The 27,118-nt window shown below is 33.5% G+C and overlaps 1 protein-coding gene across 1 annotated transcript; it reads right to left on the bottom strand.

Annotated features, from left to right (window-relative positions):
• Positions 1 to 744: 744 nt before the first annotated feature.
• CEP41 (Centrosomal protein of 41 kDa) lies at positions 745 to 27,118 on the bottom strand. The gene is made up of 8 exons (XM_051215638.1): positions 27,040 to 27,118; positions 24,127 to 24,238; positions 23,927 to 24,073; positions 23,785 to 23,878; positions 13,348 to 13,505; positions 11,939 to 12,129; positions 4,586 to 4,907; positions 745 to 1,612 (listed from the first exon to the last, which is right to left on the bottom strand). Exons 1-8 carry the CDS (start codon positions 27,064 to 27,066, stop codon positions 1,524 to 1,526), a joined length of 1,140 nt encoding a protein of 379 aa, XP_051066168.1. The 5' UTR covers positions 27,067 to 27,118; the 3' UTR covers positions 745 to 1,523.

Below are 27,118 nucleotides of genomic sequence, written 5' to 3'. Positions count from 1 at the left end.
AGTCATGTGTAGACAACCAATTTAATGTTTAATACAAAATTAAAGAGTCTTCGTAAAATATGAGAACCATGCATTAAATACTTTATTTGTAAATTTTCCATCAATAAACCTTTACATTACTTATGATTCTTCCAATTACTATACATTTTACCTAATTAGTATCATCTTTTTATCTATTGGTATCTTAATCTGCCTCTACGTAAAACGGTTCGAAAAATTGATTATGTTGTAGGGCCAGCGAAATGTCACTAAGCCCTAGCCAAATCATCCGTCAGTTGGGTCATTAAATATCTAGCAAATCATCGATCCTCGTCAAGGTCAGGGACAACCAAGGCTCATCAGTTAATCGTATGTCATGGACTGGCCCATGCGGCTTCGGTCTTACTTCCGTTTGTATCTACTTTAACTAATATATTTCTGTAATAACGTCCTCTGTGTAGTACAGTCTTCAAAGCATGTGGTATCTTGATACGTCAATGGGGTAGTCTACGTAAGGTGCTGACCACAAGGTGTGACTTCGACGTTAGCTAGTTTGTCACACCATTCACGTCTAACTCGAGTAGACCTCCAATCATTTCGACATAAATCATCTACGTTGGTGATCTACAATGTTAATATACCAATTCATTATAAATATGATTTCATTTGATTATTTAATTAAATTTATATGAGAATAGATATGTAGTAAACAATATGGTGAAAAGTCATTCACAACAACACCATTTACAATAAAAGTAAAACCGATTTTCTTATTATTATGTTCTTCTTTATCTATTATTATTTTAAAATAATGCAATATATTATACACTTTTGAAAACAATAAAACAAGATATGGTTCATTTTAATAAAACCAATCAGTTGAAACAAATTCAAATCTTCATCTATATAAAAGAGAGAAGAAGTGAACTTGAATGAATGTAAGCGCATAAAGCAAACAAACAATTACATAGTGAAATGTAACTGATCAAAAATTGAAAAAAAAACAATTTATATATAGAAGTAATGTTATTTTAACCGGTAAGAGAATAATTAAAAAAGACAATGAACACATTAATGAATATATGTCATTAAAAGGAAAGAAATAAAAGGAAGTAAACAATTTAATAAGTGAATTCAATGAATGAGAATGGTTAGATTAAAACAATTGGTATTTAACAGGGATATAATTGATAGGATGAAAAAAGAAATGGATAAGTTCTAGTTTATTCATATCCTTTTGTATATTATGTTTGTTATTCTAATAGGTAGATTAAAAGATGAAGATATTTCTAGAAATAATCATGAATATAAACTACACACATGATGATTAAATTCTTTTGTCATACATACACACACACATACAACAAAGTATTTAAGAACAACAACTCATGTTACTCTTTTAGTGTTTTACATGGGGAAGAAAAAAAACAAAACAAACGTTTAACACTGAATATTATTATCACAATATAATTATTTTCACAGAGTGATAGTTTTTTGAATGTTTGAATTCTCAATTTGTTTGCTTGTTTGTTTGTTTTTTTGTATTAACGAAAAGGTTTTCTACCATTAGTTACCGTTGAATAACATGTTGATGAATTAGTACAACGACTGTAATTCGATCGAATGGAACGTCCTGTTCAAAATAAATAAAAAGCTTTAAAATACATAGGCGTGTGTCTTTATAAGTAAAACAAAAACATCAGTTGAAACTAATCAAATGATAATATAATTATGCTCAATGGTATTATGTTATCACATATTGTAGGTATGTTTAGATTCATTAGGAGTAATGAACCATTGGTCGATTAAAGGATGATAAACAGTTCTAGAATAAGTAATAATCAGTTTATGTGAAAATTCACATTCATAGTAATGAACTCAGTAATAATAGTCCTTTTTCATCTAAGACAAGTATAATAATGATCAGTTCAATATGCTCAGTCAGATAAATGAAAATCAATCTTAAAATAGATGGGTATATAGTTTTATTTTGAGATAATTAATAGTAATTCTGAATTACAAACAGTTAGACGACTCGTCAATTATGTAATAGGATCTAGGCAAACGATGAAAGATCGGAAGACTGGATAAGATACTTTAAAAAAAACTCACAATTAAGACAAAGATTTAGGAACTTAAGAAAAGTTTTATAATACGAGAAGTGAAAATCGTAATAGAACAACTCTGTTTGTAGGGTAATAATTCTAATCATATGACACAATCAAGATCGCAAACGAAAAGTGAAAACAACCAATCACGTATCATTATAGGTTGGTGGGGTGATGTGAATTGCAAGTGTGTTACTGAGGTCTTCGCTGCTCGTCAAAACTACCACTACTTAACAAATATTCAAAAAAAACATAGTTTGAGGCCCTTTTACTATTACATTATTATCTGTGAGTTATAATAAATTCATTTTCTGGTTACTTCGTGACCATCTATTTTCACTTCAGTGGACTCATCTAGCTCTCATTTACAGACAATGCGTCTACGGTATATATAATACAGATCTGGTAGACGAATAATCATTTCAATGTGTGTCATCCATCACATGACCTAAACATCATTCATATCAATCATAAAATGTTAAAACAATCAATAAAGGACAATATCGAGCGGAAGATGAGTAGCTTAAAGCAAAAATGATAGGTTGTGACACGTGGATAGGTTACTCATCCATCTAGCTATAAGATAATTTGTTTATATAAGTGTGTCTTTGGCCACTCAAACCAGTCACTCCTTACCAGAAGTACTTCAATAACAAATGTATTCATATTACTGTTCACTACTGCTACAACTTATCCCGTAGATGATATTTGGTTTGTCTCCGTTTAATGATATGTCCTTTGGTTTGTGAAATAGTGATTGTAGATATTTTGCGTATTTGTGAGCTAAACATATTCCTAACACTCTTGATGATCTCGTCACAATCTCTGAGACTTTATTATATATATGATGAGATGATCTACAACCTGATATTCGTTGTTACTTTGTACTTGGCTACAGGTTTAGTGAGCATTTTATTGATATGACGAATCAATGTAAGTTAAACATCCATAGGATGCCGGCTCAGTGAACTAAAATTTAAGCGCTCAATGAGAGGCCGCAGTTCTTGAGTCCTATCTTCGGTAAGGTCATGGATGCACACTACTGAGGGATCCCATATTAGGACGAAACGGTTGTCCACTGCTTCCTAGTTTACAATGGGTTTCTAACCTTTGAAATATCAATAACACTCAGCAATTCGGCCAAGTCCACTACGTCGGTAGGTATTTCTTGATATAGATTTTCGGGGAGCCATTTTTTACTAAATACATCCTCTAGATACTTTTATTAATTCTATTGTGTGTCCCAGTAATGCTGCGATATGCCAGTGCTCTTTTGACATTGATAAATGTATTTTCTACATAGCACATCAAAATTTTTGGCTTGATTATTAGAAAAACTAAAGTTTCCAGTGCGCATTTATTCTGAACCTAATCAGGATATGAATGATACTTTCGATTTTCTATTTCATCCGCTTCCATATTTTCCTGTTGAGTTGGTAATATGTTGTGAGGCACAAATCGAAGAACTCAATTAATCGTGAGATATATTAAAAGTGAGAACGTTGTTATATTTTCTAGTATATTAATACATAGATGTCTTGATATCAAAAACTGAGAGTAATGCTGTATTTTACATAATAAGTGAAGTTAGACTACAAGTATTCTTTAAAATTGGTTTCTTCGATGACCGATATTGACTGGTGCAGAAGTAGTTTAGCAGAAATTTAGGAGCGGTTCAACCAAAACGCGGCACTAATTCATGAAGTTGTTGATTGTTAGATTAAACGATATTCGTAGATGCAGATTGCCTGGTTGGGGTTAGAGAGATTATAACAACTAGTGGTTGCTGACATTAGGAGACATGGTTCAGAATTGGTCAAAGTGTTACAGATCCATTTACTTTCTTTGTTCACCCTTAGATCTTAAATTTTCAATTCACCTTATACATTTTTATTCTGTGAATTCATTCTTTTTCTCAAGTCATATTATCTTATGCACAATCTTTTCTATTGTTACTTATTATTCTATTATTTATTGGCACAAAAGGGCACCACATACATATGCGCCACACAATAATAATGAAAATGTGAGGAGAAGAATGTAAGGTGAGTATAAGAAAAAAGAAGTACAATAATGAACAGAAATTAGTGTATGATAGTGAAATAATAATAATGGGAGAGACAGTTCAATTAGCAAAAAAACAGCCATTATTATCATTCTATTAATTTTGCTCGTGTGAAATTCACGTTGATGATTTCATCTTATTGTAGTGATTTGATGTGGTCATTTGGACGAACGCACGTTTTTTGAAGGTTCTACATTGCTTATGATCAATTGTCATATGTAACCAAGATAATTATCCATTAATCCTTCATCTGCATTTCATAAGTCCTTGGTTTTTTCCATTACAAAAATAAAATTGATCTACAAATTGAATTCCTACTTCTGAATACAACTAAACAGAATATCGTAGTACCTTATATAAAAGTATTACTTGGAAAACTACTATTATTATTAGTATTTAAAGAAACATCTTGATATTTCCATTTTAAACGTACCATCGTCAACACCTTTTTCTATCGTTAACGTTAAATGAACAATATCTTCAGGTAGAAATTCTTCACATCCGTCTAAATTATCTCGTGTCCCTAATGCACAATACATTAATGGCATATTACTATTTCGACGATCTAATTGGAGCGATAATGTTGATGAATTTGGTATAAAAGAATTTTGATTAATTTGAGAATTATGAATAGAACTTTGATGAGACGATGGTCTAGATGATATCCGAGTTTTCCCACGTAATTTCAAAGCATATGAAATAGATAATGGCATTTCTCCAATGATTAATCCTTTTGGAAATAATTTCCATGATACCTAAATATATAAATAATGAAAAGATTTTACTGAAGTTATGTAAACTTCATTAGATTTTGTAAATTAAAATTTTGGCTAGTAAGGGGAGTTGAGATGTTGGCTTCATTGTATTTTGGGACTCACTAATTGAGTGTACCTTGATCCAAGTGTTGATATTCATATTGAAATTAAAACACAGTATTTAACGTTTCAAACATCAATGAGATATTCACTGATTTCAAATGGTCATTAAATTAACCAATTAATGAGTTCCACACATAAAACCATGCTATTCTGGGTGAAAATTAGATAATTGTAACAATCTGTATTTTTTCACTATAGGTATTGGGGACTGTAATTGTTTATCTCCTATTAGCATATGTAACTCCGCCTGTAGCTCTTATAGGGTTGCTGCCGGTCCCAAGCCCGGGTAAAGGAGGAGGGTTGGGCATGGGGTTAGCGTCCCCATCCCATAGAAAACTAACTCGCTAAAAAAACGCTTACCAGAAAAAATAATCCAAACCATTTTAACTCTGCCCTGGGAGTTAGAAGGTCTTCAGTTAGAAGAATTATGACGCTTCATGGTGAAAGCCGAGTTCCTTCGGAAGCCACGAGGCCGATGCCCCTTCTAACAACTAGAGCAAAAATTTTTATAATTACATGGAACGTTCGAACAATGTGGGAAACCGGAAAGACCAGTCAAATATCAATGGAAATGAGGAGATACAACTTGGCAGTACTGGGAATCAGCGAAACCCACTGGACCCAAGCTGGACAGAAAAGGCTAGCTACGGGAGAGATGCTGCTATACTCCGGTCACGAAGATGAAAATGCTCCACACACTCAGGGAGTCGCTCTTATGCTGTCCAAAGTAGCACGAAATGCACTTGTAGGATGGGGGTCTCACGGATCCAGAATCATCAAAGCATCATTCAAAACAAAGAAGGAGGGGATCTTAATGAATATTATCCAATGTTATGCACCCACCAATGATAGCAACGACGACATTAAAGATCAGTTCTACGAGCGGCTGCAGTGAATCATTGAGAAATGCCCCAGAAAGGACCTCACCATTCTAATGGGAGATCTAAATGCCAAAGTCGGAATAGACAACACTGGATATGAAGATATTATGGGACGACATGGACTGGGAGAAAGAAAAGAAAATGGAGAAAGATTTGCAAATCTATGTGCATTCAACAAATTGGTCATAGGAGGCACAATATTTCCACACAAGCGTATACACAAGGCTACATGGATCTCACCGGACCACACTACAGCGAACCAAATAGATCATATTTGCATCAACAAAAAATTCCGAAGGACAATGGAAGATGTGAGAAGCAGGAGAGGTGCTGACGTAGCTTCAGATCACCACCTAGTTGTAGCCAATTTAAAACTGAAGCTAAAAAAGAACTGGACAAGTGGACAAACAGCAATACAAAGGTTCAATACAGCCTTCCTTCGAGATACTGACAAACTCAATGAATTCAAGATAGCTCTCAACAACAGGTTCCAAACCTTACAAGATCCACTGAAAGAAGAAACTACTATGGAGGACAACTGGAAAGGCATCAAGGAAGCATTAACTCCAACGTGTCAAGAGGTTCTCGGTCTAAAGAAATACCATCATAAGGAATGGATCTCTACAGAAACACTGGACAAGATCAAAGAAAGGAAGAACAAGAAGGCAGCAATAAACAACAGCCGAACACGAGCAGAGAAAGTCCAAGCATAAGCTGAATACATAGAAGCAAACAAACAAGTGAAGAGGAGCATTAGAGCCGACAAGAAGAAATACGTTGAAGAACTAGCAACGACGGCAGAAAAAGCTGCTAGAGAAGGAAATATGAAACAGCTTCACGATACAACGAAGAAACTAGCAGGGAAATACAGTAAACCAGAGAGGCCGGTCAAAGACAAAGAAGGCAGGAAAATCACCGAAATTCAACAACAGCGTAACAGATGGGTAGAATACTTCGAAGAACTCCTGAATAGGCCGGCTCCAATGAATCCACCGAACATCGAAGCAGCACACATAGATCTTCCTATAGATGTCAATCCACCAACTACGGAAGAAATTAGAATGGCCGTCAGACAAATCAAGAACGGGAAAGCAGCAGGACCCGACAACATACCAGCTGAAGCACTGAAATCAGACATCGAAGCAACCACAAGCATGCTTTATCTTCTATTCAAAAAGATTTGGGAGGAGGAACAAGTGCCGATGGACTGGAAAGAAGGACACCTCGTCAAGATTCCAAAGAAAGGAGATCTGAGCAAATGTGAAAACTACAGAGGCATTACACTACTGTCAATACCAGGGAAAGTCTTCAACAGAGTGTTGCTGAACCGGATGAAGGATGCAGTAGACGCCCAACTTCGAGATCAACAAGCTGGATTCCGTAAGGATCGGTCGTGCGCAGACCAAATTGCAACACTACGGACCATCGTCGAACAATCAGTTGAGTGGAACTCATCACTATACATCAACTTCATTGATTATGAAAAGGCATTCGACAGTGTAGATAGGAGGACATTATGGAAACTTCTTCGACACTACGGAGTTCCTGAGAAGATTGTCAATATTATCCGGAACTCATACGACGGACTACAGTGCAAAGTAGTGCATGGAGGACAGCTGACAGATGCATTCCAAGTAAGGACCGGAGTCAGACAAGGCTGTTTACTCTCTCCCTTCCTCTTTCTTCTGGTGGTCGACTGGATTATGAAGACCTCAACATCTGAAGGAAAACACGAAAGACAATGGACAGCTCAGAATCAATTAGACGATTTGGACTTCGCAGATGACCTAGCCCTCCTATCACGTACACACGAACAGATGCAGATGAAGACAGCCAGTGTAGCAGCAGTCTCTGCATCAGTAGGCCTCAGCATACACAAAGGGAAATCCATGGTCCTCAAATTCAAAGCGGAGAACAGCAATCCAATCACACTTGATGGCGAAACTCTGAAAGATGTAGAGTCCTTCACATACCTGGGAAGCATCATCGATAAACAAGGAGGCTCAGATGCAGACGTAAAGGCGAGGATCGGCAAAGCAAGGGTCGCATTCCTACAATTGAAGAACATATGGGACTCAAAACAACTTTCAACCAATATCAAAGTGAGAATCTTCAATACGAACGTCAAGGTAGTTCTACTGTATGGAGCTGAAACTTGGAGAACTACAACAACCACAATCAAGAAAGTACAAGTATTTATAAATAGCTGTCTACGCAAGATACTCAACATCCATTGGCCGGATACCATCAGCAATAGCCTTCTGTGGGAGAGAACAAACCAACTTCCAGCTGAAGAAGAAATTAGGACAAGACGATGGAAATGGATAGGACATACATTACGCAAATCGTCAAACTGCATCACGAGGCAAGCCCTAACTTGGAACCCTGAAGGGAAGCGAAAAAGAGGAAGGCCAAAGAACACATTGCGTCGGATAATAGAAGCAGATATGAAAACGATGAATTACAACTGGACGGAGCTAGAAAGGATTGCCCAGGACAGGGTTGGATGGAGAATGCTGGTGAGCGGCCTATGCTCCTTCACGAGGAGTAACAGGCGTAAGTAAGTAAGTAAGTATTAGCATATATGCAACCTAATTGGATTGCCTCAATATTGCATTTGGTAACAAATTTTTAAATTTAAAGCCACGATACAAGTCATAATGAACGTACGGAAAAAGATTGATTATTTGTAGTGTAGTGAACGAAAAGATACGTAGGGACAACTGAATATATCTGAACACAAAATTACAGAACGTTTTAGTGAAATTTGAGAACCATACAGTAAACAGTTCATTTGCAAAATGTCAATCAAATGTCTCAGACTTCACTGTTCCTTCATTTCCACAGCAATCATTCTGTCCTCGTTCTCTCTTCTTGAATCTTCTTGACCTTCTGCCTCCAGGCATTTCACTTCCAATTGATGATACATATTACTTGTATTTGCCGACATCAGTAGCACACACCACACTCATCCCCCTTTAATACAGACGTTCTTGAGGCGGTTCTGCTCGCCGTGCCACTTTCTTCTTTTCTGCAGTCTGTGCCACGCTCTCCATCAAAATGTCGAGTCTGCGGCGCGTTGACCTTCATAACTCCGTCGACATGCCATGCCATCAAAATCCAACGTACACCCAGCACCCAGGACGTTCTACACCTGCGCTCCAATGACCTGTTGAGACATCTACAGTAGTACTGAATCTCAACAAGTGAAAATGACAAACACCTAATAACAAACATCATGCCTGCTAAGCGAATTAGTCATTAAATAAACTCAGCAATTCAGTAGATATGTTGTCGTTTCTAACGTTAAGTGCTGGCATCTAGACTCACTAGTAGTATCAGCATAGGGATCCAGATACATTCAGCTGATGATTCATAGAATGGAGAAAATATGCCTCCTCAGTTCCACTGTTAGCCACAATCTAAATACATTGGAACCATTTCACTAAAAAGAAATATCAAGTTAATCGTCTCACAATGCACTCACATTACCGTAGAGACTGATCAATTGAAGTTCACAATATTAACATGTGAAAAAAACCCTCCTTCATAGAATAAAACATCACAAAGTTGGATAATACATAGTTGAACTTATTTATTGGAATATTTACAGTTTATAAAACTCATTGTAAATTTAATCTACAACCATTTAAACACATTTAGTGTCAATGTATATCTACTAATGAATTTCATTTAATTACTAATGATGTATCTTTGTGATACATTACTAATATGTGGTGATGATGCTAAAATTTGATTGGTCATTGAGCGTGGACAAACAGGCACTTTTATCCTACTGACTTTTAAATATGTGATTTCTATTCATGTTATTTATTGATTTTGTACTCTGGACACATTGAGTGTAACTGCTTGTAACTGTGTTCAATCGAGTATTAACTAGTGTTGATCTAGTTCCTTATTTTAGGTTGCGAATCCTGGATTTGATATGACATGACTACTCTTATTTTCGTAGTATAATTGAGTGAGAAAAATATCTTAAACTATTCGTTATATATTTTTAAGTACTATATGGTGATCTAGCTTCAATTGACTCATGATTTCAACCTGTGAAATTTCTAAAGCTGTCCACAAAACCCATTCTGACAATATGGATATTAGGTAAAATAAGTTCATCTCTGCATTATTAGTTAATTTTACCTAAATAATAGTGTTACTAAGTGAGTGATCGATTTGACAGTGTTATTATAAAGAATGAGTTTATTTGTTGCTAGATAAAATAAGATAAACAAATTGACAATAATTTATTCAGGATTATATTCAATGCATGAATTGAAAAAGCAGTTCAACATCTACTCTACAATATTTTGGTTTTACTAAAATTTAATTTGTCATCTACTATGTTGAGTTAGAGCCTGAATTAATGGTAAGGAGTGAATTAGTTGGGCGTATCGACCGCTCCATGTAACTTGGGAATCTCATCAGTATTGATGGTCTACTGTCTGATGAAAAATCGGCACCGATTAAGAAGGCTTCGTTGTTTTTTGCCAACTTGCATCAAATTTAGCTTAGGCGAGATATTTATCTGCTAAGCTATCTGTTGACAAGTTTACTATACAGCAGTTTACTCTGTTCTGTTTCATGGATGTGAAATATGGCCACTGAAAGTAGAGGATATTCGTAGGTTAGTATTCGATAGTATGTGTCTACAAGGCATTGCTCGGGCATTCTGGGACCACGGAGTAAGAAATATGTGGGTTAGGAATAAATCACTAGGCAAAGATGGTAAATCGATTGATGGGGTAGTAGGTCTTCCTCGACGATGGTGGTTGGGACATGTGCTACTTATGCCCAACCACCGTTTACCTTGAAGGTTGTTGTCTGGTGTGGGAGTAGGTTGGAAAGTTAGGGGTGGCTTAACCAAAAAATGGCGCCAGTAAGTCCATAAAGTCCTTGAAAAATGAACTGAGTCATGTTAACATGTAAGACTACCTAGTTGTGGTCCCTGTAATAATCGTAACCAATGGTTTGAGATTTTGAGTGACATGGCTCAAAATAGTTTGAAACAGAGCAGGTGCATCCATTCCTTGTCTTCTCCCAAATTCTAACCTTCTGAAATCCTTATAATTTTCTTCCTACTTTTTTTTCTCGAATTGTATACTCGATGCCTAGTCTTCTCTATTACCACCTGTAGTACTCTGGGATTTTCCCGGACAATTTCATCTCACTGTGACAATGGAGTATGGCAACTTGAACTGATGTGCATACGAACCAGGTTCTACGTTGTAACAGACTGACTAACCAACTTGCTGAATTATTTTGTTGACAGACTTTGTTGAGTTTGAAGCGAATTTTTATGACAACCTAACGTTAGCTGATGAATAAGTGAAAATTAGTAGAGAGTTAAACACTTTTTTTGTTCTATATTGGGACGCGAATTTAAACGGGATTAACCCCAATGCTGCTTAGACTCCACAGGGAACATGATACGTCGATAATCAAGTCAGTTCACATTTTAAATTTAGTCAATTCGTATAATCACTAATGAGCTACTACATTACTTACAGGTTAACTGGCATTATCAGTTCTTTGATTCATCATTGAATATTATACTACAAACAAACTCGACCATTCAATATCTAATACAAAGAAAATGTTTTTTTCATCCTAGGAGTTAATGTAAGGGGTGATTGGAAGAAGTAGACATAAAACCCTGGAGGTAGGTTTTATTCTGGTTAGCAGTCGTCCACAATGAATATCAATACCTTTTAGACTATAAATATACCTTTCTAATAAGTGTCAACTAGCAGGTTTTCCTTCTAACTCCAAACACCTGACATCTCAACACACTACACAGAACGCGAGTCATTTTGATGAGCTGACCATATCACAACATGATCGGTAAAATTCGACCAGCGATAAAAGACACTAGACAAACATAGGATTGTTCACTACTTGGTGATCAATCAACTAGATATGTATACATATCCACGTACACTAAAACACAATAACGGAATCGTGAAATTTTCAACAAAAAGAAAAACAGAAATATATTCAATAGTAACTAACTTTTAATCCACCTGATAACATAAATAAATTACAATAACCTCTCTGTACTAATGTAGATGCAGCTCTAGGTGCTAAACGTTCATCTTCATCATATACAATAATAATATGATCAGGTCGATTACGATAAGCTAACATTTCAGTAGTTTCAAAATTTACACTACGGGATAACATTGCAATTGGATAATTACGAGCTGAGTTCATTAAAGTAAAAGGGAAAAAAAAGAAAGTGATCGATGTTTACAATGATTAATAATAATAATAATAATAATGATAATAATAATAATAATAGTACAAATCATTATGACTGTTATAAACACGACTGTAACTAAACAAACAGAAGTATTAAGTCATTTACGAATGAAAGAGGTACTGAGATAACTTAATGCAACAAAATACTCTATAAATGAATCTGTCTGATGCCTCTTCTCCTCACAATAGCTCATGATCCATTTTCTAAAACTATTGGGAAAATAAATTAAAGTTAAAAGTTCTTTCTCTTCACTCCGACTGAAGTCAATGTAGACATGTGGCTGTTTCGCAATTTTTAGGGTTCCAATTAAAATTAGCGATGATTCAGCGGTATAAGTACAGCTAAAAAATATTAAAATTATGTTTTTTATAAATATCTCTTTTCGACTAAATCAGATAGAGATTTTGGGCAAATAATTCATTTCCCAATAATAATTGATCCGTATTACATCAATTTCATTATTGAATCTTTAGTTGAATGATTAAATTAATTCATTAAGTTCAATTTCCAAATGACTTTGCCTACCATAATTCATACTTAAATACATTTTCTAAACCTAATGATATAAAACATGACGTCAATAAACAGGTTGACTGAAACAAAATATGGAAATTAAAATCAGCTGCTTGGCGGTAAAAGATACTCGGTAGGATAACTCGCTCATCAATACTAGTGGTAGTAGAAAAGATTGGCCATAAATAACATTGTTTATGAAGAAATAATAAGTTCAGAGGATTAAAAAAACACCATAAAATAATTTCAAAACTTAAGATCTAGAGGAGGACAACGAGGTTACGTAATATGATAGCTTTGTCTTTTTTATCTCATACCCGAAAAATGCATTTTTGGAATAATGCGATACTTATATTTAACTCTAGCTGTTATCCAGAAAAGTCATTAATACATGTTCTAAATCCTATATACACCATTCAGACTATTTCACTAATTAAAGCGTGATGATATGGGGAATAAGTGGATAGATTTTCAAATTTAACCACAATTTCAAATTGCTAGTCAGTTGATCGGTCAGTAAGGCATAGACAATATGGAGATCTGTCATGGACCGGTTTTCGTCAACGTTGACGCATCTTATCATATTACAGTATACGAAAAGAGGAAATTAACAAAACGAAGTTCGAAAAGAATATTGAGAAGTTACCTGTTATAATATGACATGCATCATAATCATCTCGATCTCTTACATCAAGTAATAAATATGGACTGTCGACTAATGAAGTCAGTTTGCTAGTTGTATCTGGGATTTGTGAACGTGACTGACCAAAACATATGTCAAATTCCCCAACACCAGTAACAAGACTAAATTGTATTTTAAGAAAATGAAATTAAATTGGACAGCATGGCGTTACAGTCGGAGCGATAATAATAATAATAATAATAATAATAATAATAATAATGAAAGATAGATAAATCTAGTATTGTATTGTCACCACAAGTTCAGAAGAACAAGCGACCTTTCATAGATTTATATAGTTGCAATAAGAGACTACACATGTTGAGTGAAAATTTCAAACTGACTAATAAAAGTCAAGTGTTTCTGGTATGTAGCTAGCTTTGGAATCCAGGACACAGGTTGCATCTTATTTGGGACTCATCAGGTGGATGCACCTGAATCCCATTATTGATGTTCATACTGAGACTTGAACACAGTATCTATACCCGAGTCACTAACTTGTTTAGTGGGTATAAAAATAATAATAGTGTTTTGCCATTCCCCGTTATCGATATTCAGTATCGCGATTGATTAGTCTCTGTTGCAAAATATGCAACCTGAGTGAACTGCCTCGACATAGCAGTATTTCTCAAGTTATAGTAAATAGTAACTGAAATAACTCGTACCTACGATAAGTATAATAATGTGAATAGTTTTTCTTATCACTGCAAACATTTAATTTCCTCGTTGTGTTCCATACAAATTTCTTGTTAAGAAGACGATCAAATATAACAAATTCCTCTCCAATTAGTTTTTCATGATGGCCCTGCAAAACTGGGAAACAGAACTCCTAAAGAATTACTTCGCTCTAATAGTCCTTTTACTAAGAGGAAATTTTCGTTATACTGAAATCTCGTGTTATTGTTTTACTTAAAAAGAAAATTTATTGTCTTCATTGACTGAAATTTAAACATTTTGAGTAGATTAACTGATCCTCTTTGTTTTGAAACTTTCAATCATAAAAAAGGACGATAACAATAAAGCCAACCAAAGACAAGTGATAAATAGTCACAAGTGTTTTGTTAGATACGTTTGATTCACAACTCAGATGGTTTTATATCCAAACGGAATAATACTAATGTATGAAGTTAACTTATACAATTAAAAAGTTCTTTTGTTTAATTATACTTAGTGACATATATTTATGGTTAATTAACTGTCGCTATTAAATTGTATGCGATGAGGCAGAAATTGTTATATTAAAAAAAAACAACTTCTTAATCATAGTTACACATAATTGCTGTCCAGCAAACGTTTGAACAGCATTTTTATTCAACGTATACATCAAAATTTCATTATCTTCTTACTTTTTTGTTCCGTTACCAACTGACTTTTTATAAGCTAATCTCACAAAAATCATCAGACATGAGAGGAAATTTAATGTTTCATTGTAATCGTTTCTGAATTACAATATTTTTATGAAAGTTAGTGATACTGCTCCAGTTATCTAATCAGAATTAGGTGAACATGTTATTCTTATTGTTACAAGAATATAAACTGTAAAGAAAATCGATTTTAGTGGAATTTTTTCGAGAATATACTCTTATACTTCGTATCTCACTCTTCCGTTCATAGATAACTCCTAGCGGTGTATAAATTTCAGAAGACAATATAAAGCAGTGGTTATAGTTCATTATTGTACAGCACAAATCGTAAAGTCACCAAAGAGATGAAGCTAATACGAACAGATATACAGATGCGAATGAATGTGAATCAAAGAATGAATGGGATTTAAGAAGCGCATATAAATAAGGAAGCAAATAAATCATCGAGCGATTTCAGTAAATAACATTTAAGGTAGTAAGAGGAATGTATGCATAGGCTGTAAGAAGTGATCAAGCATACATGATCGTAGAAGCATGGGGATAATAGTGTAAAGATATAAGCAAACTGTTATTGATACAAATCCCATTGTCTATTAAATCAGTTAAATAAGGAGCTTAATAAAATTAAAAACTTGTACAAACTCAAGTATAGGTGAGCGTGCTATAAGATAATATTGAAAAATATCTTTCTAAATCTAAATGGCCGATGAAATTTTTATTTTGACCAAATCATAGTTACCTCATTGAACATGGATAAGTTATCAAATGAACATATGCATTTATTAAATGTACAAAAGTGATTAATCGCATGATTAGTACAATCTTTTATTATGGTCTGTAAACTGTTTTAATAAACCTATTCGTATATTGTTCTTTACTACTCAGTTGAACTGGTGTAAGAACCATGCTCAGGTGGATACAAGTCATAACATTAATAAAAAGAATGCCTCCTTCCTAATGTTCATTACATCGAGTTCGTTTTCGAACTACAAAATTGATTAATTTTGGGGAAAAAAAGTATAAATTATGGAATTTCTTACGCAGAATGTCAATTAAAAATCAAAGTATATGCAAGTGACTACCCAAATGACATAGTTGTATGACAATAAATGTAAACAAGTCTATTGTCTGTAACACAAAAATACAAATATGACAAGTTAAACGGTTCAACACATATTTTATAAATCCGTAAAAAATACTCTTACTTTAATACACAGTAATTAAGATCGTTGATTTCACTTCGATAATCATTTGAAACCAGACAGCATTGGACAACCAAGTATATTTAACTAATTCAGTTTAAGCATTTTGTGTTGCTAGGTTCGATTAACTAGATATGATAGCCATAAGCTAATTGCACCTGGTCGTAGAATTACATACTTGTACTCTTTTTAAACATTGAATATATTCGGCTTCAGATTACATTAGTCACGTCAATCTGGTCCCAAAACATGAGAAACTTCACATATGAGAATAAGTTATGTGAGGATTCAGTTCCAATTATTGATGTCAGTCTGTTATTTTTGTACATTCATCCTCCTCATTTGGCTAGTTATGAAACAGTGAGAGAACCCTTACTTACTTACGCCTGTTACTCCTAATGGAGCATAGGCCGCCGACCAGCATTCTCCAACCCACTCTGTCCTGAGCTTTCCTTTCCAAATCTATCCAATTTTTTCCCATTTTTCTCATGTCTGTCTCCATTTCTCGGCGTAATGTGTTCTTTGGTCTTCCTCTCCTCCTTTGGCCTCCAGGATTCTATGTGAGGGCTTGCCCTGTGACACAGTTGGGTGCTTTCCTCAATGTGTGTCCTATCCACTTCCAGCACTTCTTCCTGATTTCTTCCTCCGCTGGGACCTGGTTTGTTCTATCCCACAATAGTCTGTTGCTAATACTGTCCGGTCAACGTATCCGAAATAGTTTGCGTAGACAACTGTTAATAAACACCTGTATTTTCTGGATGATGGCTTTCGTAGTTCTCCAGGTTTCCGCCCCATACAGTAGAACTATCTTGACATTTGTATTGAAAATCCTAACCTTGGTGTTGGTTGCCAATTGTTTTAAGTTCCAGGTGTGAGAGAACTCTACTCCTAACTTATCTCTAATTACAAATAAACGCTTGTGATGCAAACGGAATTGATGTTGAAATCTTGGCTGTTTACTACATAAGAAAAACTTGTTTTGAGTTGTACTTTGAAGTGTGTAATTCAACTCCAATTATAAATTTCATATATCGACAAAAATATTACTTGTATGATATAAATGTATTAATTATCAGCAAAAGTCTGATAAGGTCTTGTTTTTCCTTTTTTTTTTCTTGTCTAAGTTGATATGGTAAACGGATTGTCGAACCACAGGTTGACAAAAATGCTTCAGTCAAATAATATCAACCTCACAACAATCATCCTGAAACATTATTTGCGAGTAAGATTGAGATATAATGTATGAATAGATTAAAATAGTCACCTTAATGAGTCGTTAAACTATTGAATGAAATAGCAAAAACATTCGTTTCGTTATTGACTAATTATAAAAATGGTGAAATATCTGCTCAACGCTATAGCAGACAATTCACTCTGATTAGCAAACTATTAGGAGCTAGAATTGTAACCATAAAAGCCCTTAGACTAACTGAATGAGATTTGTGTGGTGCATATGTATTTGGTGCCTCCTTGTACCAATATCTGTGTGCTAAAATAAAATAATTAAAATAAAATTTTCTGCATGATTCCCACTACTTAAGCATAAATTTTATTGTCGAAAGTAAATAACACCTGATTACAGGTCATATACAGCCTTCAGAAGTGACAATACATTCAAAGTAAGTAGTGGAAAATGATTTTAATGTCTATAAGAAGTTAATACGTGTAGTTTGAAACCAATTTACGTATAAGTGCCCTCCAAAAAAATAGCCACGCTACAGTAACATAATTCTAGTCGACTGGACTTAAACTTGCTACCACTGTGGAGCATCACTAAGAGAAGTGCATGATTTTTAAGTAATAATAGCTATTGACGTATCAGTTTCCTCTTGGAAAAATACTGATCCAGTTGAAAAACTGGGGTTTTAAAATTATTAATTACTGTTCAAAGTATAGGTATTTATGACTAAAAATTTCAATTTGATTGAACCTATTCAATGATGAAACAAGAAAGCTATTGAAAACAACTTTGTAAAATTTGATGATGACTTTTTCGAAAATATATGGCTATCGAACAAAACAAAACATGTAAAGAAATGTTATCGTTGAGACCATGTTATTCTTTGTTAAGGGTGTTATTTCATAAAAATATACGTTAATGTTTTGTCCTCTCAGTTTATGTAACTTGGTGAAGCTATGTAAGCTCATATATCCGTATATTTTTGAAGTTTTTATCAAAAGAAATAATCATTTTAGTTTACCAAACAATAAGATATGTATAAACTTAATAATGTGATTCACTTTCCTTTTGGCCTTTTGAATCTTATCCCGAATAAACTTACATTTTGTTTCTTTTGAATTATAGTTAGGTGTGTCCTTATCAGATTGTTTTTTTTAATGTATGAAGAATTATTTTCAAAAGGATGAATTAACTTAATGCTACATATAAACTAACAACTATTAACTTTGATAAAAGTATTCAGTTTTAGCCACACTACTACCGATCCAAATTTAGTAGTAACGATTATACTATCTTCATTATGAATCATTTGTGTCCATTATTGTTTAAAAAGTGGATTAAGAGAAATTCTATCAGAATTAGAGGTGGGAAAAATCATAAAAAACTAATGTTCAGTTGCTGACAAAACGATGCTTATGAAGTGTACAGAGTGATTCGACGTTAATGGACGATAAGTTAAACACTAATTCATTAATATCAGAAGGGGGTTTTGTGGATATTATAGTAATTTTAATAATTGAGATCATGAGTCAGTTGAAGCTATGTAACAGTATCGAGTGAAATTTTCAATCTTTTCTTAATTGTTTTATTAGTCCCGAAAATCAATACTACTGAAAACCTATCGTATTATAGTGAGAGTGCGAGAAAGTATGTACACTCACTCAGAAATAGCAGCTATTATGCATTATATTGTGAAACTAAACACGGTCACTCATTCTGACAATATATTGACTATAAAGTCAAACAAGGAAGACAAAAAACTAGACTAGACGACTGCTCATGATGGGTAAAGAAATAAAAAATAGCTTGGTTGGGAAAAACTGCAGAGAAAACTGATGTTGGAGTCTCAGGGTTCTCAAAACTTGAAGCTTGCAAAACTAAAGAAACGTTTTTGTACAAAAGTAGGATTCATGGTCACCTCTTAGTGTCGTAAAATGGAATACGGTTGTAAAAGCGAATTACTGTATGGCGTATCGGTGATCTGAAGAGAACGCGCTTGTAGCGAGGCTTGTAGGTCTTCCATTTGACCTATGAAAGGGTAGTGAGTGTGAACCTCTGAGTTTCAATATTAAGCCTAAAAAGCTGTTCAGTGCTCCCGAGTTTTCAATGGTTATTTGTAGACGTCAGTTTATAATGTAGGCAACCTTCGTAAGAAAAATAAGATCGTTACCTGAACTGTGTATCAACGTTCCCAAAGACCAGATACTAATGTTAAGTACAGTATTCTTTGTGAACATCCGCATAATATTTCAAAAATGGATTTGATGAAGCTAGAGTAAAAAGTGATTATAACGATAACAAACTTAAGGTTCATCCAGGGAAGATAAGGGATTTTTCTAGAGTTTTCCTACCTCCGATGTCAAACGTTGTTTGAAGTGTACTACCCACTAAACATTAATTTCAGATAATTACAAACTGTGAAATATTATCAAAAATCACAATAAAAATGATAGAAAATACCTTGAAATTGTTTTAAAAAGTGAATAAGTTTAAACTAATGTTCAAAAACAAAGTCTGATAAGCAAAATATAATCGCTGTTTACTAGAACACCTAGTGAATAATAGCGTTCTGCTGTGTAGAAATATACATTTGTCAAGTTCAAATATCAGTGAGGATAGTATCATTACAATAGATTTAAACTAAACAATATTATGATAAAGGTAAAATTTACACAATAAACAATGCTATTAATTACTATGATGCCTAGTAAACAGTAAATTTAAACCAGAAGACAAAAGGTAGATGAATTTTTTAAGAAAAGGAAAACACTTAAGTAGGAAAAGAATATAGTTGTGACTAATAGCATACAACTTTATCAATTATTTCCACTAATACCAAAGCCTATAAGAATCTATAACCAGAGACTTTATGCATTGATGTCATATCAATCCTAAAAATATAGAATTAAGTGTCATCTTAACTTTTTACATGTTAATTTTATTCGTTTAATTATCCACTGAAGTCGATATTTATGAGTTCTGTTGTACCCTGGCAGCGACACCAATTGTTGTGTCTGTAGTTTAGTTAACTGACCTAGTACTTATTAACAGAAATCGTGGATCGGGTAACGCACATAGGAACATGAAGACGCTAGATAATAATTTATTTAACACCTAAAACTACAGTAATTTTAATATGATTTACACTGATTAATAGTCAGATCTGCGTGAGCTTGTTAGTGTGAACCCAAATTCATGTACATTAACCTGAGAAGTACTTGACATTAACTGATGTAGTAATCTACTGAATAAATGTTAACTGTCTATGACCGACAGATATAATTCATATGTTTACTCATTTTCAAGATGTGATTACTTATCATAGACAGTTGGGAAAAGAAATTAATACCGTATGTCAGTCAAACTCAGAGCAATTAAGTGCTTATTCATCATATCAATTTTTGTTTTGTATGCATATCGTTAAGTTAACTTCCACTTATAGCGTGCTACTCTATGACACGTGGCAATGTAAATGATGAGAAGAATAAGGTATTAATTCATTGGCGAATGAGAAGCCTACATAACTGACACTATACGATTGCTTTTCAACATTTGGTTATGTTTATTTCATGTTAATATTTTGTATATAGGCACGCCATTTTTTAGATTAAAAAATATATTTCTTCTTTCTATTGGTCAGCAGTCTTACGTTTTGATCTGTTCATTAGAGCCTTACGTCTCGTAAGTAGTCGTCACTCGCTCACATTATATCATTGGATTTCATCGACCGATCAGTATTTCATTTATTCATCTTAACAAATCCACTTCTGATCAAGATATAACAGTGATGTGATATATAATCACGACTGAACTGATTAGGTTTATCCATGTGAAAACCTTACCAACGAATTTGCCATTTTTTTACTCAACTGCTTCAGCATAATTTTAATTAGTGGTTAACAATGGAATCAAGGAGTTGTGTTTCAGCTTGCCGGGATCTCTTCAAATAAATTTGCCTTTATCTCACTGGGACTCAGATCCACTATTTATCACTTCAAACACCAACAAAATACCCACTATGTTAATGAAACGTGATAACCATCCTTTTTTCAACATAGTAACGCAATAATAATACTAATAATAATATATAAATGGACTGTTTGAAATATGCATAACTTTATCTGTAAGCCTAAAATACATTGCTACCATACACTCATTTTTTGAATAAATGTACATCTCATTTGAGCCCATGAACTCATACAAAAGTCACGTGAATCTAATCGTGGAACGTTTATCAATTATGTACATCTTTAATGTCACTAAAAGTTCGGCATAAGAATACAACTACTATGGCTTAAAAAAAAACAACTTAAACCCGTTCTCTTTAACGTACCTGTCTTGAGTATAAAGAAAAAACATGCACATACATACACATACACAAAAACATACATATACTCATGAAACAGGAAAAAACATTGTAAAGTGATTATGTAAATTATGTCAAAACAAAAAGACGATAGTAACAATAACATAAACTAAAATATCTCTTAATTAAAATCTTTAGTAACCTAGATTTTAAATCAGTGTATTTTAAGTGGTTGGTTACCATGGAGGCAAGAAGCGTAAGCAAACAAAGCAAATGCATTGGTTATGTAAACACGATTACGAAACATATCCATTTTATGCTTTTTTGAGGTTTGTAAAGTATTATCCTACATTCAATGGATCATGAATGTAGTTTTACTAATATTCGTTACTCCCCACTAAAAAGATTTCTATAAATGATTTATGAAATTTAAAATTAGACTTCGCTAAAAACGACATCAGTTGAGGGAACCAAAATGCACTGGGTAGTTTACTCTTTCGCCCTAACTTGAGGACTTTAAACATTGCTTACTTACAATTGCAAAGATAATTGAATCTAAAGCCCTTATACAGTGAATAAAAACTGGATTAATCCGTACAATATATTGGTGTATTTTCACTTTGCTGTTTATTGAAAAACGTAGTCAAAAGATTAACTATAGTTATCTAAATCGTGTTCAATTTTCTATAAGTGTGCTGCATCCGTTACTCTCGTTCATTTTCCCATTTATTCAGTGAATTAGTGCTAAGTATTGGAATGAAGATTTGATAAGGTTTCAATTCAAGCCCTTTACTTTTCCTTGAATTGATTTCTCTCTATCCGACATGATAGACTAAGATACTCTAACAAATTAATAACAGACAAGTGAGGATAACTTCAAACAGTTGAAATGAAATGTTTAATAAAAATCACACTGTAATATGCAGCACTAAAAAAAGTACCAGATGAAGCACACTTATTGAATATTGAAAACGTTGTGAATAACTCCAGCCTAAAAAGTTACTTATATCACTGACCCTTAAACGTCATTTCATATTTGAATATATTATTGTCTAATAAAATAAATTATGCGTAGTGAATTTACTGTAGCTTATTAATATAAGTGCAAAAAATCTCTGAATAAATTGGATATCATATTGTCCGTTTAATAATACCACATTGAATTGATTTATTTCACGAATAATAATAATAATAATAATAATAATAATAATAATAATAATAATATTTCTTGTTCATTTATAGAATCTGATCATACCATCAGTCTGTTAAATATAATAAAAATCAGTGGATTTCTTGAATGAAGTGTTCGGAACAATAATTTATAGTACAAACATATCAAAATAGCACTCATTTTAAATCTGTTATTAAATCTTAAAAACTGTACGGTTCTTTTTTATCAATCGCTTGTATTATCCCATTGTTGATATTCAGGACTGAGCTTTAATCAACCTATGTTGATATACCTTCTTCGTGAGTACATTGCTATGATAAAGCTGTTTTGTAACAGATTTTGTAGATTGTATGGATCGTAGCTGGTAGTGAGATTCAGAACCTGTGTTTCTTCTCATTCGGAATTTGTCAACTGAATATTCCTTTGTCCCAGTAAGACACGAACTCAGTATCATTGATAAGTCAATGCATTACCCACTAAGCTACTGAGTTCAGATATTCACTAACTTATTCAAAAAGTATTGTGCTTATTAGTAAGGGTTTATATCACCACGTCGATATTCAGAACTGAATTAAAAATTAGTTAACTTTTCCATTACAGACTTCTTTTCAGTTTTTATAAGTCCACTATCTGTCGCATCTATACGAAGAATAAACAATTCGAATATGTTAGGAAACAACAGAATGGAGAGGTATTGATAAAGGAATACTGGATCTGAAACAATAGAAATCGTTCGTGAATCTACATCATTATTATTGATTGTGATCCATGTCGTCCGAACTGTCCAACTACTGATCTTGATTATCACACAGGCTTCAATTAGGCGGTCTGCATCTAGCAACACGACTCAGACCAATAGCCAATAGCTTTCAAGTATGAAAACAAGATATTCATCTATTTTTGTTTTTTAATTATTCTTTCCAATACTTTTTCTAAGTCATTTATCGAATACAGGTTTATGTAGTCAGCTTTAAGCCACACTTTAGTTGAGTAGTTTACTAGTGCTACTACTGCTTGTTGCCTACACCAAAATTAGGTAGATGAAGGGGATTTGAACCTAGCACATATGAGTGTATAAAATCACATATTCACATGAATCCATTTCTACTGAACCTCCGAAAATGTTACTATCACAACGAAGATAATCATATTACCAAACATTGAGATACAATCCAACTAACCTTTCAAGTGTAGATCTTTCAGTTAGAGGTGGATCCACATTGCCATGTGCAGAATCATTGCGATTTATTGACTTATTATTAATACGATTGTCAACTAAGAACAAAATAGAAATATTCTCTCCGTTTATTATTAAAAATTAACCTTCATTTCTTGGTGTACTACATGAATTATGGTTGTTTAAATCATTATTTTGTTGTTGTTGTTGTACTTCAGATATTTGTAAAATTAGTTGAACAAATGTTGGAATTTTGATTCGTTTAAAAATCTCATCATCTTTCATTCTATAATCTACAACAATAATATTATCATCAATCGTTCTGGTCATTTCTTTAAAGATTTACTTTCACGAATCTCTTCCATTTTCTTTAAGTATTTCGATAGACTGGCGCCTGTGTCAATTGTTGGTTGAATATTTTCATATTTTGGATTTCTCGGTATTGTTTTCTGTAATGGCTGTAATGTATATTGAATCACTGAGTAATAACTATGATATAAATTGTTTTTTTAACAACAACAAATTGATTTCTTAAATGAGAAAAAAAATAACGAGGTAAAAGTCACTTGCTATCATAGTGTTAACACTCTATAAGCTAAGTTAGAAGGAAATCTCCTAACAGTATACAGTTTAAAATCATAGTAGAAGCTTGCAGGATTTGCGAATGAAATATCTGATGTAATATAAGTATTTTGGTTATGTACACGTTATTTTTAATGAAATAAATAGAAACAATGTTTGAGAAACTTAAAATCATATTATTTGAAGTGAATGCAAATTTGTATTTCACAGTTAGATAACTCGTTTAAAAAGAAAGAATGTGATGAGCTATGGTGTATGCTACTTATGTCTGTCGAAATAAGTGATACAAAACACCATCTAGAAGTGGAATGCCTGGAAGCAAAAGGTTGAGAAGATCGAGTTAAAGAGAGCAGGAATGCTAACAAAGAGAAATTGTAATAACAACAGGAATGAATGAATCATGAAGTTTGTAAGATATAGTTGATGGAAGATATGTAAATGAAGTATTTAATGTATGGTTTTTGGATTTCAGAAGAGAACTCTGTAATTTTTCACTTGACAGTAAATGTGATTTTCTGAAACTGAGTGTTCGGTCGCTACAGAGTAAGTAATCGTTGTCAATAACTTCTTCATCATGATTTATGGTTACAAATTCATAATAGTTGTATTACAACGTCCAAAATAAGACATATATGAGGAGGTAAATTAAACGATCGTTCCCTCAAACATTATTTGTTTTGGAACATTTTGTGGAGATCTTAGGAGAACCTAATTATGTGCCCGGTCCTATGTTGTAGCTGGCTGACTAATTATTTCGTGCAAAAACATACTACATTCGAAAGAAAATGGTTTTTAGATGAATAAGTGGGAGGAATCCAACACAAAACAAGGAGTAAGCGATTACCGCAGTCGAAAAATCTGTGATGAAAGTTCTTAAAAAAAAACAATGAGTTTATGCCTAAGAATATCTCTAAGGGTGAGCTAATGGAACACTAAATATTATTAAGAATCATAAAACACTAGATGGCTGATTAATTCAGCTTTGCAGGTCAGTAATACTTATTATTAACGCCATATATAGCCAAGCTTTTGATTATTAAGATTCGAAGCAAGCACTAAAAAAGCCAGTTAATGTACTAGAGCTCAATTTTTCATATCCTCTAACTTTAGTTAATTTAGAGCTAATATATGAACTAATTGAGAATTTTCAAAATAATTTTAGCCTCTGTAGGTGGGAAAAAAGTAAATGAAGTAGGCAATTCACTAACATTAGCCATTCGAGCAAAAAATAGAAAATTATTAGTGCACCGGGATTTGTAGAGATTGTAAAACGTTTATGGTACAAATGACGGACTGATCTTAGCTAAATCACCATTGGTAGATGAAAAGCACTGGATAGCTATTTCACCCTAGCATGGGACTCCTTATCAGTTCACACAGACGACTCAATCGAGAATCGAACCCAGGACCTTTAGTTTCGCAGAGGGCACGTAACCTCTAGATGAATGAGTTGTCACTCAAAGGTTTATACGTTCAACTTCGATTAATTCACGATAGTTCATTATTTTCTTGCGTTACGTGAAGTTGACAGCTATTTTATGTTCGACGACGTTAAACTCCATTGGCCACAGATTCTCACTAGAATTTCAGAATTACTAGATAAAACCAGTTCACGATTCAGACTGTGAAGATTGCGAAATCATTAATATCTCTGTACTAATAATAACCACGTGTTTACTATTGATTAGCTTCAAGATTCAACTCTAACAGCGTTAAATGGAAAAGTTGGATAGAAACAATATAACGACTGTGTAAATAACCCTAGTAAGATCGTAACTCAAAAATTGAGTTTATATCCAGAATCCTTATTTATATGATGACTTAGTTATATCCGAAAAAAGTCGTAGAAAACACCTACTTGTGCAACTATAGGGTCCCAAGGCTCACCATACACAGTACTGCTTGAGAGGTGATTAGGAAATCATCAGAATTTGATGTGTAGAACACAAAGAAATAACTTTGAACCTTATATATACTCTTTTTTTCTTCCTAATATATCAAAAAAATTCAGAGGACAAAGTATGAGAGTTCAAAAGCTAAAGATGAAGAATATCCTTGAGGTATACAGCTTTTCACACCTATTAATCAGCTCTTGAAACCTAAAGGAAGGAACAGTACCAACAATTCGAACTAGTTTGTTCAATAATATGCTAGATACGCATAGGAGCTTGCTGGAACAAAACCAACTGTGGTATTTGTACTAACTGATAATTCATTCGTACTTGATTGTCCGTTGATTACGAATGCTAAATATACTGCATTCATTCGTGTTCATCTAGTTCTACATGCATTAAATCTAGCTATTTTGGCACTTCTTAGCTGGCACATTAACTTGCGTACTTCTAATTGTCATACTAAGACAGGCAGTCTATCCTCAACATGTGAATCTAAATCGGTAAAGTGAACTGTAACATTTATCTTCTACCACAGTATGTGGTGTCATTAAGATTCACAGGTAGTTCCATGAAAACTTTGGACGTTTTTGTGTTGAACACATAAACCCTACAACTAAAAACTGATGTACAGACGTTTTACGACAACACATTATTGTAAAACGCAGTGTATACTTCGTATGTTGATGAATTTCACGTGAACACATACACTGATCTATAGACTCAAAATATAGATTAGTATCGTGAAGAACTGAATATTCAAAAGTGACATCGTAATTACATACATCTTTTAGCTTCTTTGGTATCGGCATGTTGCTATGGTAGAAAATTTATGTTTAAATTTAGCACATGCGTAAGTAAATT

This window comes from Schistosoma haematobium, chromosome 4, assembly GCF_000699445.3.
Source record: "Schistosoma haematobium chromosome 4, whole genome shotgun sequence".
Classification (NCBI taxonomy): Eukaryota; Metazoa; Platyhelminthes; class Trematoda; order Strigeidida; family Schistosomatidae; genus Schistosoma; species Schistosoma haematobium.
This window is presented reverse-complemented; position numbering and strand designations above follow the sequence as displayed.

Coding starts and splice junctions, on each gene's coding strand:
- CEP41 (XM_051215638.1), bottom strand. CDS start 27,066: ATGCCGATACCAAAGAAGCTAAAAGAT. Junction 24,239..27,039: donor TACCAAAGAAGCTAAAAGAT/GTATGTAATTAC, acceptor TATACATTACAG/CCATTACAGAAAACAATACC. Junction 13,506..23,784: donor GAAAGATCTACACTTGAAAG/GTTAGTTGGATT, acceptor AATACAATTTAG/TCTTGTTACTGGTGTTGGGG.